This window comes from Nelumbo nucifera, chromosome 1 (assembly GCF_055504915.1).
Source record: "Nelumbo nucifera cultivar China Antique chromosome 1, China Antique-T2T, whole genome shotgun sequence".
NCBI lineage: Eukaryota > Viridiplantae > Streptophyta > Magnoliopsida > Proteales > Nelumbonaceae > Nelumbo > Nelumbo nucifera.
The window spans coordinates 174,927,804-174,945,005 of NC_142649.1; the positions used below are offsets into that span (position 1 = coordinate 174,927,804).

At 37.4% G+C, this 17,202-nt stretch overlaps 2 protein-coding genes across 3 annotated transcripts in view; one reads left to right on the forward strand and one right to left on the reverse strand.

Annotated features, from left to right (window-relative positions):
- LOC104596337 (uncharacterized) overlaps positions 1 to 812 on the forward strand; it is a 35,128-nt gene extending 34,316 nt beyond the window's left edge. Inside the window, exon 5 of the mRNA XM_088895332.1 lies at positions 625 to 812. Coding sequence (XP_088751458.1) covers positions 625 to 797 — 173 coding nt within the window. The 3' untranslated portion in view covers positions 798 to 812. The remainder of the gene's footprint in view (positions 1 to 624) is intronic.
- A 4,954-nt stretch (positions 813 to 5,766) lies between these two features.
- Positions 5,767 to 8,758, reverse strand: LOC104596336 (uncharacterized). 2 transcript variants are annotated; one of them, XM_010257423.3, is made up of 6 exons: positions 8,588 to 8,758; positions 8,090 to 8,440; positions 7,276 to 7,777; positions 6,964 to 7,165; positions 6,429 to 6,845; positions 5,767 to 6,267 (listed from the first exon to the last, which is right to left on the reverse strand). In XM_010257423.3, the coding sequence occupies exons 1-6, from the start codon at positions 8,604 to 8,606 to the stop codon at positions 5,887 to 5,889; spliced, it is 1,872 nt and encodes a 623-aa protein (XP_010255725.1). In that variant the 5' UTR covers positions 8,607 to 8,758; the 3' UTR covers positions 5,767 to 5,886. The 2 variants fall into 2 exon arrangements, with proteins under 2 accessions (XP_010255725.1, XP_010255724.1); XM_010257422.3 differs by lacking the exon at positions 8,588 to 8,758 and having other exon boundaries at positions 8,090 to 8,555.
- Between the last annotated feature and the right edge of the window lie 8,444 nt (positions 8,759 to 17,202).

The window sequence follows — 17,202 nt, forward strand, 5'->3', positions numbered from 1 at the left end:
TATGGTCTTAAACAAGCCCCTAGGGTTTGGTTTGAGAAATTTCATTCAGTGATCACAAATGTAGGATTCACACAGAGCTCTTCAGATTATTCATTGTTCATATCGAGGAGTCCCCAAGGAATTACATTACTACTCCTTTATGTGGACATTCTTATTATCGGTGATGACAATCAAAGTATTTCTTCTTTGAAATAGCTACTCAGCTAGTCTTTCAAGATGAAGGACCTCGGTCATCTCACTTATTTCTTGGGTCTAGAAGTTACTCTCCCCATGGGTATTTTGTTAATCAACACAAGTATGCGATGGACCTTGAGAAATTTGCAAACCTGAGTGATGACAAACAGGTTGACACACCTCTTGAGATGAATCTGAAACTTTCGAAAGATGATGGGGACCTCCTGGTAGATGCCATTCTTTATTGACAGCTTGTCGGTAGTCTGATCTAGCTCACCATGACACGTCCAGATATCTCTTATGTGGTTCAAGTGGTAAGCCAGTTTGTTTCTTCTCCTCAACAATTGCACATGATTGCAATTCTTTGCATTATCAAATACATCTGTGGAATACTTTTACATGGCATTTTCTTCCCTACATCTCCTTCGCTTAGCTTATCTTTATATGCAGATGCTGATTGGGCAGGATGCCTAGACACTAGATGCTCCACTACTGGTTGGATGCCTTTCTTGGCTACTCTCTTATATCCTGGAAGTGCAAGAAGCAACCAACTATTTCCAAATCATCTACTAAGGCTGAGTATAGGGCTATGTCATCTGTCTGCGGTGAGATTATATGGCTGAGAGCCCTTCTTAATGATCTTGTTATCTCCTTGTCATCCCTAATTCCTATTTATGCTGATAATGTGAGTGCTATCAAGATTACATCCAACTCAATCTTCCATGAGCGCACCAAACATATAGATGTTGACTACCACTTCATTAGAGACCGGTTTTCTACTGGACACATATCTCTGCCACACATGTCTTCTGCCCTACAGCTTGCTGACATATTCACGAAGGCTATGACCCGTGCTCGCCACCGGTTTCTAGTTGTCAAACTGATGGGGGTGTAGAGATTGATCTATGTCTCTTATATCTTCTTTCCTTTTTTGGCCCTTGAGACCACCCTTTTATGTTGTAACTTATGTACAATATCTTTTGTTTTATTATTTCTTGTAAGATAAGGACATAACCATCCTTTCCTTAACATTGTATTATCTCATATATAAGTTAAATATTTCTGGGCGTGTGGTTCAAGACAGAACACACCCTTTTCACTCTCAACTCTTTCTCCTCTGATTTGATCCAAGTTGACAGAGAGAGTTCCGGCGTTAAGTAAACAAGCTAGGAATGCTTCTCTCTAGCCTAGCTTATATATTGAAACAATAAAATTGCAGCACAAACCATAGAGTGTGCAGTTGATGATTTCCAAGTGTGCATTTATTTAATTCCTTCTCATGTCTTCTCCCCTCAAAAGTTAAAAAAAAAAAATCCTTAGACAAAACTCGGTAATTGATTGTGATCCTTCTATTGTCGTCCTAGTTGTTTGACTAACTTCAGTGGAAAGTTTCCAGCTTAGTGGGTCTCAGAAGGAATTAAATAAATTGAATGGATTGTGATCCTTCTTTTGATGACTAACTTGTAAGTCATCAAAAAATACTAACCATTCAATTTGTAGTTTTTGATGACTTACAAAAGGAAAGATCCTCTACACCACTCCTCCATCCATGGTTGATCGCCAAGCTTGAAGTCAACTTTCATTTTAGTCTTTGTGGTCCTCTCTTCTTAGTTTCTAAAACCTCTTAATCAGAACTTGGGAGGAAACTCCCCACTTCTCTTTTGGACAGACTAATGACATGGTTAAACTTATCTAAACAACCAAATTGACCCTTTAGATGGTTAACCTCACACAATAGATGTAATTCTCCACATCATGCATGCAACATGTTTGTAATTAGTGACAGGCTCATAGAGAAGGAAGACCACAAAGATGAAAAGCTCTGAAAGAAATCGTTCTTAGACCACATATTGTATAGAGGGAGGGAGGCCTAAGCATTGGCAATCTATATCTATTACTCTATTAGCTAGGGAGCTCAAGAGTCCTCTTAACTCAATGTTCACCTGAACATCCTTCTCCTCTTTTTTTACAAACCTAGTTATTTTCTTAAATTAAAATATAAAAACCACAATAAAACCCTCTCATCTTATCCTAACTCTCTCTAATAAAATCATTCTTGATTCTCCCTTTCTCCAATAGTCTATGTGTGTGACCTCTATCCTCTCCTCATTAACAGGGTGTTCAACAGTCACATATCAGCATAAATGTATTAATCTGACATGCCAGTTGTTTTTAGGAATGGCAACGGGGCAAGGATCATATTCCCCATCCCCACCCCCGATTCTGAAATTAACCCCATCCCCACCGGGATAAAATTTGTCCTTCGTCCCTGATCCCCAACAGGGATGGGTTCCCTGTAGGGACCCAAATCCCCAAATTTTTTTTTAGATAATATATATATAATCGGGATCGGGGTGGGGTGGGGACCTCAATCCCCGTCCTTGACCCCGATCCCGATCGGGGATTCCTATTAATACCCGTCCCTGCCCCGCCAAAGCAATCCCCATCCCTGACCCCATCGGGTTGGGGGAGTTGGGTTCTCATCAGGGATGAGGAAAATTGCCATCTACAAAATTCACTGTCCAACACCTCGTAAGGTTCATGTTGTTTCTACTTGAAATTGGGTCGCAAATACAAATTGTTGTTTCTACCCTTGAAAACTTCCAAGGTTCAAAATATCGATACGCCCGATACACCGGTAGGGGCGTATCAGGCGAATCGATACTCATTTTTATTGTTTTTTTTTTAATTTTTCACAATCAGTTTAGGGGGGTCGGTTTAGAGCTCCTCTACCCCCTGAACCGGTCAGACCTCCGATACACCCACTGTAGGGACGTATCGGAGGGGTCCCGGAATGATACGTATCAACCGATACGTGTTGATACTTTGAACCCTGGTTTCAACTATAAACATCAATGAGTAGTCCAGCACATGCATTTTTCTAGTTGAAGTATATGTGAGGTGACAATACATATTTCTCATCAATTTGTATTGGCCAATCGCAACACAACTTGGGACTGTGTTATGGTCCCAATGATTAAATGGCTTAGCTCGATGTGCTCCAATAGTAGGCTTCGACCCTTGGACTTATGGCCAAGGTTTTTAAAATTGGACCGGACAAGGAACCATTGTGGGTTTGGTTCTCGGGTTGAATGGTCTGATTATTCGGTTTAAACACATGGCCCACTCTGACAAAAAAAATTTAAAAAGTAAAAAAACAGCTAAAAACCGTTGTTTGAGTTGACAGTTCGACCACTCAGGTCAGCAATTCGCTAACCAAATCAATGGTTTTTGGCCAAAAAGCGATTTTGGGGTGACCGGTTTCTAGTTTTTCCAGTCCGATTTTGAAAATAATGCTTGTGGCTATCATGGAAAGGGTTATCTACCATTGGAGTGAGCTAGAGTTGCTAGGGAAAGGGCTATTTGTTGCCAAAGTGAGAGTTGCCCAGATCAGTGATTTCAAACCATCGATTGAACTGGACTGTTAGACTACTCGACGTAGGAGCCATCCAAGCAATCAGTTCTTTTTTTACCCTAAACCCAGTCCTTGGCCAAAAGCTGTTGAATTGGTTAGTGACCTGCTGATCCAGGTGGTCAAACTATTGACCCATTCAACAGTTTTGGCTTTATTTTATTTTTATTTTTTAAGTTGGAACGGGCCATCCATTCAAACCAGATGGTCAAACTGAAAACCGATGGCCAGAATGGTTCTAGTTTTGCGTCAGTTTTTAAAACCTTGGCCCATATTGATAGCTACTAGGATGTTAGTTGTGAAAGCATGGTGGTATGTTATGATCTTAAAAGGTTAAATAGATTAACTTGACACATCCCACTAGTCTTCAAGTTTTTGAAGTATCGGTCAAATACATAACAATTGAGATCAAAAGAGGGAAAATGAAACTTGCCACTAGAGTGAGAATTGTAATGAAAAGGGCTACAAATCACGAGTAAATTCTTGAATAAAAAGGCTACTTATCACTAGCATGAGAGTTATCATTGAAAGGACTACTTGCTGCTAATGTGAGAGTTGTCATAGAAAAAGTTGCCAATAATAGGAGTAAGAGCTATGGAAGAAAAGACTACTCGTCATTAGAGTGAACTCTCATGGAAAGGGCTACCTACTACTAGTGTGAGAGATGTCATGGAAAGGGTTATCTATAACTGGAATAAGAACTATCAAAAAAAGGACTATTTGCCACTAGGAGAATGCCCAGAGTGAGAAGCATCAAAACATTGACTACAAAAGCGTGATGGTAATTCATAATCCTAAGGCCCCATTCGCTTTTCGGTAAGTTACTTACCCAGGTAAATGCAATTACCTAAGTAAGTTTTTCCTAGGAAACACTTACCTGGGTAAGTGCATTTATCCATTTTCTTTTATTTCTTGTATAAATAAGTGCATTTACCCATCTTCTTTTACTTCTCGTGTAAATAAGGCCCCATTCACTTTTCGGTAAGTTACTTACCCAGGTAAATTCAATTACTAGAGTAAGTTTTTCCTAGGAAACACTTACCTAGGTAAGTGCATTTACCCATCTTTTTTTTTTATTTTTCGTGTAAATAAGGCAATGATCATTTTAGTCATAAAAATTCATTATTAAAAAGGACATTTTTGTCCCATTCAAGTGTTGGCAACTTTCCCCCTAGGTAAGTTATTTACCCACCTAGGAGATGGGTATCAAGTAAGTGATACATAGTAAAATAAACTTTCCCTGGTCCCCATATAAATTTGAAAAAAGAACATGGGATTCTTGGTCAATGAGAACTAAAATCTCATTGACCAACATTCCCCCCTCAAAATCTGAAAAAAGAACGCCCCCTAAAGGTTAAATGGCTTAACTTGAAATATTTCAACAGCCTCAAGGCTTTTGGTGTATTAGTCCAAGTACATAATGAATGGGGACTTATGTGGGTTTAGTTAGTTGGGCTTACGTGGATTATTCATGTTTGAAAGTCTTTTCATCCATGTTTTGAATTTTTATCTTTCATCTTGGTTTCATGATAACATTGGATACCACTACAATTTTTGAAACAATGTTTGTAAGATATGGACTAGTAATAAATTGAAATACTCATTGGACCACAGTTTTTGAAACAATGTTAACTAGGACTCAGAAAAGGTCGTTGGGTCACTAATATAACTGTCCAATTTGCTCCAAGTTTTTGAACACTATAAAATCAGAGCAAGGCTATCCGGGAAATGTTTTTGTTTTTTTTTTCATTTTCTATTTATTTTAATATAAATATTGGTTATATCATCATTTGTTTCACGTCTTTTATCTTGTAATTAATTTAACACTGTAAAACAATCGTTGAAAGAGAACTCTTATATAATATTATCAGGTCTTAAAATACTAAAAGGATAAATTTGTTTTGAAGGAAAATGAATTACTATAGCCAAATCTTTCATCTTTATCATAAAATAGTGATAGGCCTTATAAGTTCTCTCTCTCTCTCTCTCTCTCTCTCTCTCTCTCCATCCGTCCGTCCATCTATCTATCTATATCCCTCTGTGGTTGGTTGTAATTCACTAATTTGAGTATTCATCTATATATTATATAAATGGGTCTAAGAACTGTGGCCCATCCCATAAGTGGGCCTTGTATGCCAATTACGAAATGATAACTAATTGATGTGCTGATTGGAGGCCCATTACCATGAAAAAGAATAATGCATGGGTTTATTTTTCTCATTTGGATTTGACTATACATAAATAAATTACATTTATTAAGGGTAGGCCCATAAGGAAGATGCATTGCAAGTTTGCAACTACTAGATCATGAACGTAACCAGCTCAGGATCAATATAGTCTGGTAGTTGATATGGCTCCTCCCTTGAATCTGGTAAAGCGTTAGCGACTTGTTTGGCAACAGCCATGTACTCTATGTAACGTTCTTTATCTGTGCAAGTGCAACCACCTTTTGTATTCGTATTCGATTCTGTTAATAATCCATTAATGGCGTCCTGGTAAGTCCTGTTTGTTTTATCAAAAGACCAATCTCCTGTTCGCCAGTCAAACTTATACAGTGGAAGGAATCTGTGACCGTACTTGCCAACGAACTCGACTGCATCAGCCACAAATTCCATCTCGTCCATTGATGTGTAGTAGCTGAAGCTCACCCTCGTCCATCCTGGTTTCACTCCCTCGTATCCCTGTACAGTATTAAAATAAGATATTTTAGCACAGAATAAAATCTCTTTCGTCAGTCGTCTACTCGTCTCTATTCATCAAACCACCGACGGGCCGGCCATTTAGTGGCCCATATTTGGACTATGAGCTCAAGCCCCTTAACACTGAAAAGTGAAAACATTACCTTCTCAACAGTGGACCGGATTAGTTCGGCTCGAGCTCTACTGATATGAAGAAGCACGTGACCGTAGGGCCCAGCACATGCACAGCCCCCACGTGCTTGGATCCCAAACACATCGTTGAGCAGCTTGGTGACGAAGCGGCAATGCAGGTGTTTCCCACGTGCGACATTTGGATAGATCAAGAAAGAAACAATAGGCTGGCGTTGGATCCTTATATTACCCAGGATGTGTACATTTGGGCTCTCTAAGAGCCTATTCAAGGCCTTTTCTATTAGTTTGGACTCTTGACAGCATATAAGTCCACCATAGCCCATGAAGTAATCCTTCACACGGAACGCTAGGGCTGCACGTATCTTCTGCACGATCCCAGGTGTGCCTGCATCTTCCCTCTCTTCCAAGTCCTCAGAGTAGAGTGTGTGCTGTCATGTCAGATAGAGAGAGGCACATTTATCAGTACAACCGTTTTATGGACCACACCATTCAAATGGGCCTTAGCCCAAGAAGAACCCAACTTCCAAGTTCCAACTCCCAACTCACCTTGTCATCATAACCATTGACGTAGCGTACAGTTCCACCGCCGCTTGTGGAAGGAGGGCAGCCCTTCAGACGATACAGCTCCTTGCTCATTACTAGGATACCTGGGCTTCCTGGGCCTCCGATGAACTTGTGGGGGCTCAAGAAAACTGCATCGTACCCATCTACTTCACCGGTTCTCATTTGAATATCAACATAAGGCCCACTGCAATTTTAGGCCCAATTAGAAACAATTGCGAACTGTGTATTACAAATACTACTGTATTTGAATATTTGTTTTGGGTGGATCATGGATGTCGATCGACGGTGACATACCTGCAAGCGAAGTCGAAGCAGGCGTATGCGCCATGCTCGTGCAAGACGCGAGCGAGTTCCCGAGTATCGGCGTATATTCCGGTGACGTTGCTACAGGCAGAGAAGGACCCGAGCTTAGGCCTTCCGGCGTACTGGGGGGACTTGAGTGCATCAACCAAGGAAGCAATGTCTACAAGGCCGGACTCGTCCACCCCGATCTCGACCACGTCGGCCAGGCTCTGGCGCCAGGAGAGCAGGTTGGAGTGGTGTTCGTAGGGTCCCGTGAAGACTACCCATCTCTCGGAGTCTGCTAGACAGCTTACGAACCTCGAGCGCAAGACCGACGGCACGGCGATGCCCATCACCTCCTGCAACCGCTTCACGGCGGCGGTGGTGCCGGAGCCACAGAAGAGCAGAGCATCCTGAGGCCCGGCACCCATGCAATGCTTGATGTATTGGGCAGCCTGGTGAACTAGCTCGCTTGTGTGGAGACCGACATAGCTATCTACGGTGTGAGTGTTGCCTGAGAGAGACCGAACACCCGTCGACAACAACAAATCGATCAGTAAGACGTATAGTATTAGCAGCATGACCGGACCACCGGTCAGACCAAACCGATTGTGTTTATTCGGGTACCATTACATCCAGGCACAGCCTGTAATGTGGACCCGGACCCACCTAATCGGATGCGATGGATCTATATACACTGTGACTCTATAGTCTATAGGCTATAGCAAGTGTTATGAATCGGGTATTCGGAGTACCCGATTTGGTGATCAAGGGGCATGTTATATCCTAAACCTGTATCAGAAGTAAAGGCAAAAGGAGGACTCACCGTAAAATGGAAGAACCTCCCTCTCGAGAAACTCCTCGACAAACCGGAGTAACCTTCCTGAAGCTGTGTGATCGGAATACGTGATTCGGCGGCGACCAAAAGGGGACTCGAATTCAGCCTTGTCTCCGATTATCTGCGACTTCAACCAAGCACACATGTTTGAGATATTGCCTTTGATAATAGGACCGATTCTCAGAGATCCGAATATGTTGAAGTCATCCATGTTGGACTCAAGCGTCCTGTCATCCTTCTTTTCTCTGCCGGGCAGGACGACTCTTCCGGTAGGGTCCGAAACGTCGGCGGGCCGGATGGAAACATGTCCCTGTTGCTGTGTGTGGTGGTGGATGATGCCTGGCATGGTGGAAGGAGGAAGTAGAAGAGGCATCGCACAAAAAAGAAGAAAGAATGGTGAGAAAGAAATGGGATAAAATTGATGGAAATGGAGATGGAGAGAGATTTATATAAAATATGGATGGGAGGAGAGAAAAACAGGGTTACCTCTGAATCTGAAATACATGGGCGTTGTTGTCAGCTCTTGTTGGTTTGTGAAGGAAAGAGAAGCAGGAGCCAGGAAACGAAGCGCGTCTCTCTCTTAATGGAGACCAGGCCCCAGGGGACGTATCACGTAGGCCGGTGGCCTCACCGCCTCAGTTTTGGGTTTAAATCGGTGAACTCAGTGAAACAAATGGCAAATTATATGGGCGAATAGGAAGTAAAAACTAACTGTTCCAGCGCCTATTTATTATTTTATTCTTTATTAAGGATATGGGTTTGAGGGGTACATTGCACCTATGGTAAAATGACAACAATATCCTTGTGGTATAAAAGTATATTTTTGTTATACAAGGGTATTTTTGTATTCCAAATTAGCTTATGACCACTTTCCTGGAGTAATTCACGAAAGAAAACAGAGTGTGCCCAAAAACGGGGAGTGCAGCAACCAGCAATTATTTATTTATTCTGTGTATTTGAGACTGAGGGGTGACATAGTTTGTTCAATCATCTACTGCCAACTCAGCAAAAGTGTTCTAAAGTACGCGGAAAATAATCCAATCCCCCTCTCCCCTTGTGTTTTAGGGAAACTACTTTGACTGGCACTGGCACACCGTTTTAGCTGCTTAATTTTAAGTCACAAAACGTGGTGGTTCATTCCAGTGGAGCTTTTACGAGTTACGACCAGAAAGCTACCCAAACAGCATGTGGGAGTTACGAATTCACATAATCACATCTGCGCCCCACAGGATACCCACTGTACAGCATTTCTCAATAACAAGTACGGGAAATGTTTGAGATATGCTGTGGGGCGTTTGTAAGGCACACACTGTAGAGATCAAATCAGCCCCCACAAGACTGCGCCCCACAATGTCTCACAATACATTCTCGCCATGTATTGGAAACATTTCCTTATGATAGTATCAGAAATGATGGTATTATCTCTGGAGATGTTTCTAATACACGCAGAGATATATTGTGAGAAATTATGGGGTGTAGTCTTGTGGGGGGCTGATTTGAATTGCACATCATCCCAATAGCCTCTTGCAACTATGCATCCGGATTACCTCCCCATGAAATAAAGTATATATAAATAAAGAGATTCTCAATGTTAAAGGCTGTTTTTAAATGGGCGTTGCCTTGATGGAAGAAGTCAAACTCTTAGAGGGTGTTTGGTACCATTTACATTTTATTCAGTAAAGGTTTATTGATGATGCCACATAGGCGTTATCTCAGCAGTTTCTCTCTCTTGTCTTTTATATATATTAAAAATGTAAAAAGTGAACTTTGGTTTATATACATGTCAACTGTTTGTAGAAATTATTTTTTGAAACTTCCATAAACGGTCAGACGTTTATTCACTGTTATGCTGAAGTGATGTCTAATTGTCATAAACGATTACAATTGTTGTATTTTTCGATTCTACCAGCAAATAAAGAACAAACATTTATTCAATAAATATAAACAGAACCAAATACACACTTAATCGAACTGCTGATGCGTTCTGCCATTAGGAGGGAAGGGTTGATGATGTGGCTGGGTTTGCCATACTGGTTACGGAGCACCAACAGCGTGGTCATGGGGGCCATACTGGCAACTTGTCCAAGGAATACCTTGGAGTTTTCATAATACCTAAAATATGGTTTTGGGATCGGAACTTGCCGGATGTCTAAAATCACAGATTTCCATAGGATAAATGGATAATGATTGACTGAGAAACCTCAGCCCCTAACTTCGTAGGGTATGGTAGGACCTGGTGCATAATGGGTTGCGTAGTCACAATTCATTTCCATAGAAATTTCTCATATTAGCATTTTGCTTTTAACATGTGCAAGTAAGTATTTTTTTTTATAACAGTGCAAGTAAAGTATATGATCTATGGTATTGGGATTTAATTTTTATATAGCTTGTACAAAATCAAGGCAAATATTTACTTTATATAATATTGATTTTTTTTTTATATTCTCTTTATTTTTATATATTAGATTTTTATTGTATATATATTATAGTATGCGGTCGCTTTCATGCAATGTGTAAGAAATCTCGGCCTCTAACTTTGTGGATTCAGTGGGACCAATGTCATAAAGGAGAAGGCATGCCAATAGGTAGAGGTGTAAAGTGGGTCGTGCCGAGCTGGCACAGCACAGCCCGCGGGCCGCCACAGGCCATGCCATCATCCCCGGTGGAACTTTTGGGGGTCGGCTCGGCACCGCCCATGGCCTATGCCCGGGCGGGCCTGTGCCGTGCTGTGCCGGCATGCAGGCCGTGCCGGGTTGGGCCATAGGGCGGGCCTTGGGCTTGGGTAGAACCGGGCTGCACTATTTTTTTTTTGTTTTTTTGAAAATTTTGATTTCTTTTCTAAGTAAAATTGTAAAACTAAAATATTTAATTTTCCTATGAACTTTGGGAATTGGGAATTATTTAAAAAATTAAGAAATGAGAAATCTAAGTTTTTTAACACATAAATGAAAAAAATACTTAAACAAATTGAAATAAGAATGATGGAATAACAAATTGGAAGAAAAATAGGAATTTTATTTCATTTAAATTTGAATGGTACAAATTAGTGAATTACAAATACAATGATTAGATCATTGCATACTTAGATGAATGAAATATAAAAATGGAACAAATTAATAAAATATAAAAAATACAATATGGTTACAAATTGAAAATACAAAATTACATTGTTAAAATTAAAAAAAATATATATCAAATAAATTAAATAAAACTAAAAAAATTACAATAATTTGAAATAATGAAAAATTCTATACAAGTAATCAAATTGATGAATCATCATTCATGACTTTCATCATCTGCTTCGGATGAAATGTTCGGTGTTGTATCATGCCCTCCCTTGTCTCTCATTGTTCATGCAGCTTCTTTTGTCATCCAGCACCCTGGTACATGCACTAAAACAAGACTCTGATGGAACTGTAGACACCGAAGGGGTTATTAGATCACGTGCCATGGCGGCAAAAATCGGATAATTTTTCGAGTGTTCACTCCATCAGGCTAAAATATCAAAATTATTTGATACTTCACCTAAATTAGAAAAATTTGCTTGTAAATAAAAATTAAGTTCAGTAAATGAACTTGTTGTAGAACTAGCAGATTTCTGCCTTCTACTTATTAAATAAAAAAGTTTTTCTCTTCCACTACTGGGCTCAAGGCCAGAAGTAGAAGAAGAAGATGATGAGCAAGTTGTAGGAATCCTACAACTTCAGATTCATATAAATTGTACATTTCAAATAATAAATTATTAATTTCTTCTTTTTTATTTCCTATATCAATATTCATATTTTCACAATATGTTTCAAGTAAAATATCTAAACCATCTTTCCTAATCTTAGGGTCTAATATTGTAGCTAAACAATAAAGGGGAGAAATGTTCTCCTAATATTTTTTAAATTTATTTTCCATAATTTCAACATTACATTGAAATTGTGGATTATTTCTATATTTAGCAAAACAATCGTTAATTACCATTAAATGATATGGTAAATTACAACTAATTGGATAATAAATTCCAGATAATTCATTTGTTGCATCATAAAAATGTTTTAAAAAATCTCTTATACAAACTGACGTTTCCTAGTCTTCCTCAAATATCATATCATTAGGCATTTTTGAATTATAAAAATCAGAAAGAATTTGTTTATGAGATATACAACTTTCTAACATAGCATAGGTAGAATTCCACCTATGCTTTACATCTAATATAAAATGTTTATATTTTAAACCATAATTTTGGTATAAATATTTAAATTCTTATTTTCTTGCCCCTAAACTTTATATATATATAATACAATTTCTAATTTTTGAAATATGATTTGAAATAATATTCAAGGCATCTTGAATACATAAATTTAAGATGTCACATGCACATCTAATATGAAATAATTTACCATTTAAGCATGGTCTTAATTGAGATTTTAAAATATTTATTGCAGAGTCATTTCTGTTGGCATTATCAAAACTAATAGAAAATAATTTATTTTCTATTCCATAAGCATGCAAAGTATTTAAAATACTTGCAACAATAGCTGGGCCACTATGTGGCCATTCAAGCCTAGTAAAACTTAAAATTCTTTTATTCAAAAACCAATTTTCATCAATGAAATGGTCGACAATACAAATATAACTAATATTAAATTTGGATGTCCAAACATCCGAAGTAATTGCAATTTTAGAATTAAGATTTGCTAACAAAGAAATTAAATTTTGTTTATATGAATAAAAAAATTTTTAAGCATTAGTTCTTATAGTATTCCTAGAAACTTTTTTAAATTGTGGATTTACATAACTATGCAACCATTTTTCTAGCTTTGAATCTCCAGCTAATATAAATGGTTGTTCTGCATGTACAATATATTTAGCAAGTTCTTGTTTCATTTTTTTTTTGTGAATATTTAAAAGTACCAAAACTAGTCCCCTTCTCAATCTGTGTTTGGATTGTTTCTCTCCCTTCATCTACTTCTTACTCATGTATGAGCAGATGTCTACTCAAATGACCAGTACCACCCTTGCTACAATAATTAAAGTCTTTCCTACATTTTTGGCAAATGACCCTTTTTCCCTTCCCATTAATATCCTCTACTTTGAAAACTTTCCAAACCAAGCTACTCAGCTTAGAAGCCCTCATTTTTCCCCTAGTATCACTACTACCAGGGGTGAAAGTTCCACTTCCATCGACATCAATCGCATCAGTGCTAACACTATTGTAATGCGATTAAATGTAACCCATGGTGAACATGTTGGGGAATCGGTTTTCAGAAGAGCCAGCCATTTTTTTTTAATTCTAAAAAGATAAAAATTAATCTAATTTGACTTACCCGGATTGTCGTTCAAAATCCCAACTTGGTTTCAATGGTTGAAGCCTTTCAATGTCCAAGCCTCCCGAATTGAGATACTTGAGCTGGTTGAGCAAGCCTTCTTCTTGTTGAAAGTCGAAACTTCGGTAAAGTTGAGACTTGAGAATTGGAGAATGCAGAATCAAACAATCAACTAATCAGAATTTCTCAGATTGCAAATAATTGAGAATGTATGAGTATGAGAGAGAGAGAGAAAGAGAGAGAAGAGATTAAGAGAATTGTTGAATTGGTGTGATGAGAATGGTGGAGGATAAGGCTATTTATAGGAATTGAACATATTCAATTGCCCAAAATACCCAAAAAACTATCTATTATTTAGTTGTTGGGAGGGGTATTTTGGTCATTGTAAAGTTACTTTTAACTTTACCCAAAATGCCCCCCTAAACTAGCTGTTATATAACTGTTGGGGGGCATTTATGTCATTTTTCAACCCTCATAAGCAAAACACACAAATACCCCCTAATATGGTTGTTTATAGCTGTTGGGGGGTATTTCTATAAAAAAACCCCAAAAAATTGAAACTAGCCGTTGCGGCCCGTGCTTCATTCCGGCACGTTGGCTGCGAGCAGCACGGCATGCCCACAAGCCTCGAACCCCCGGCCTAGCATGGCATGGACCTCCGTGTCGGGCCTGGCATGGTCCGGCCCGATTTACACCTCTACCAATAGGGGAGGGGGTGTTGTGTGATCATAATTCACTCATATGTCAAAGTATACAATGATTTCCGCATATTAGCTTTTAACATACACAATTATAATCAGGAAAACAATTAATTAAATAAACAAAGATAAATAAAAAGAAAAAGAAAATATATTTTTTGGGAAGAAGAAAATAAAAAAAAAGCAATAGAAAATGATATTGATTGTTCAAAAGCCAATTTAGAAGTAATTGGGTAGAGGGACCCTGGACCCTATGGGCACAAGAAGGAAAATATTTGTAAAGATTTTTCCCCACATTCTTCGGTTCTAGTAGACCTATCAATGATAATTGGATCAGATTTGGATGTTACAATCTACATCCGATTAATAATTGCAATGGGTTCGGATTTGACTCATCTGATCCGATTAAAATCCGAATCCAATTATATTATAATATTTATTAATTCAATATATAAGTTTTATATAATTATATTTATAATTATAAAAAAATATATAATGTATATACATTATATTTTATATGAATTTATATATATAATAAATTCAATATGTTATATTTATATTAATTTATAATATATAAAAGTTGAAAAGTAATTAAATATTTTTTATATTTAAAAAAAAATTAAAGCAGAATCCAATTGAATTTGAATCTGATTCAAGTCCATTAAGATTCAAATTCGAATATAAAATTCAATTGAATTTCGGATTAGATTAAGATGCAAATTTTTAATAATCAAATTGGATCCAAATTAAATACGACTACAGCCCTAATATTTGTAAGTGAAACAGACATGTAAACATGTCCGTGTCCGGTGAGTGCCCACGGTAGTTGGTTGAAACAGACATGGGAACATTAGAATGGAATTTTAACAATTCATAGGGAGGAAGAGGAATGGGAGGGGGACAAAAATCAAATTTTTGTTGGAGTTCAAGTTCCAATAAGTTGGGTTTTTTTAAAAAAAAGGCCATTTACTAAAACACCCATATAGTTTTATAGATTTACTTAAACCTAGCCTATAGTTTATGTTTTATTAAAACACCCCTTATAGCTTATACTTTACAACCTAGTTATTTAATCAACCTTTCATTAAGAACTATTTGTTTTGTCATATGAAAAAAGTAACATGATCACGTAAACTAAGTGGAAAATGTTTAATGGCATGGGTCCATGGTTTTTTATTCCAAAAGCACCCCTAAACTGAGGGCAAAGGCTGTATTTGGTTGCAATGCAAATAAGTTTGCAGTGTTGTAAAACTATGGCAGTGCAAATGATTTGAGTGTAAATTCTGATCTATTTGTGTTTTAAATTTTAGTTTATTTTTTTTATTACAGTACAGTTGAATTTAATTAAGACATGAAGTAAAATAAAGTAAAACCTAAAAAAATCAAACAAGAATTTGCATTTTTTTTCATTTGCACTCCCATGCATTTGTATTAGTGCAAATAAAATTGCACTGCAATCAAACACATCCAAAATGTTCAACTTCAAGAGTATGGATCCATGGTTGTTTATTCCAATAGTACCCCTAACACTTTTTTTTGTAGGAAATAAAATTGACCATAGAGAAAAATAAAGTGGTTTTCTGTGTTTTATTAGGGGCAAAATTATCATTTTTGTTTTTAGTGTCTTTTGTTTAAATTTATTTGAATGGATGCTAGTATTAAAACTATGATTTTTCACTTTCATTCAATGGAAGGTCGATTAAGTAAATTGATTGCAAATTATAGGGAATGTTTTAATAAAACATAAACTTATAAGGTAGGTTTTTTAATAAATTTATAAAACTAGAGGGGTGTTTTAGTAAATGACCTAAGAAAAAAAATAAGACTGACATGGGAATTTCATATTCGTGGTTGCAGATGATGCGATTTCCATTCAAGGGGTTGTCTTGGATTGAGGGCATAGGATGTAGAGTTGCATATTTGTGTTTCAGCTGGTTAGTTCGGTATGGATCCATGTATTATATATAGGGGTGCTCATTGTTCAGTGAATCGAACCGTGGGGCTTTTTTTTGAACCAAACCGGTACTACCAGTTTTTGGAAAACCGGTAACTGAAACCAACCGAAGCCAGTCGGTTAACCGATTGACCAGTTTGATTAACCGTCGGTTCGGTTCGTCAGTTTTTCAATTTTTTTAATTTTTACAAGATATATTATAAAAATATATTAAAATATATAATAAAAAATATAAATATATATAAAACATTACATTTTAAATAATAAATAATATATCATATATTTTAAACATATATATATATATATATATTTATATATATAATGCATATTTATTAATTTATAATATATAAAAAATATATTATATATAATATATAGAAATATATGTATACCGATCGGTTTGATTAACCGCCGATTTTCTATATTGGTTAACCAAAACCAAACCGGTACCTTCAATTTTTTAAAAACACCAAACCAAAACCGAACCGATCGATTCAGTTAACCGATTTTTCGATTTTTTTTCTCACCCCTAACTGTATATCTAGTCCTAGACCCTATTATACGCATCAAATCGGGTTCAACCCAGTTTGGCGTAGGTTGACGGAGTAGTGACCAACAATTTAATACATCCCATGCAGCCAAGGTTTGACGGTCCTGTATGTATGGACACTCCAGAATCTCAGATGGTATAAACGGTTACAAGTCATGCTCAACTATTGCAAACCATATTTGTGCCTCATTAAGCTATATTATTAGGGGCGTCAATTGGATCGGATTTGGTCCAATCCAATTCAATCCGGTCCAAATGAATCTATTACAGATGGACCAGATACAAACCAATTTAATGAATACTTGAATCATTTTGGAATGATCCAATTCAATATCTGGATCATCCAATCTGTTCAAATTGAATTTAATTTAGATTGATTTCAACCCAAACCTGGTCCATTAACACTTATTCTTATCTTGTATCAATGAACCGGATACAAATCCAATAAATACTTCAGATCATCAAGTCTGGACTGGCCCAATTCATGCCTCTTATTGTCCCATCCAGTTTGTCCAAATTGATTTTGATTTGGACGGGATCCTGCCCAAAACCAGTCCATTGACACCCCTTTATTCTTGCCGCAATTT

Coding starts and splice junctions, on each gene's coding strand:
- LOC104596336 (XM_010257422.3), bottom strand. CDS start 8,474: ATGCCTCTTCTACTTCCTCCTTCCACCATGCCAGGCATCATCCACCAC. Junction 7,166..7,275: donor TGCTTCGACTTCGCTTGCAG/GTATGTCACCGT, acceptor CTAAAATTGCAG/TGGGCCTTATGTTGATATTC. Junction 6,268..6,428: donor TCCGGTCCACTGTTGAGAAG/GTAATGTTTTCA, acceptor AATACTGTACAG/GGATACGAGGGAGTGAAACC.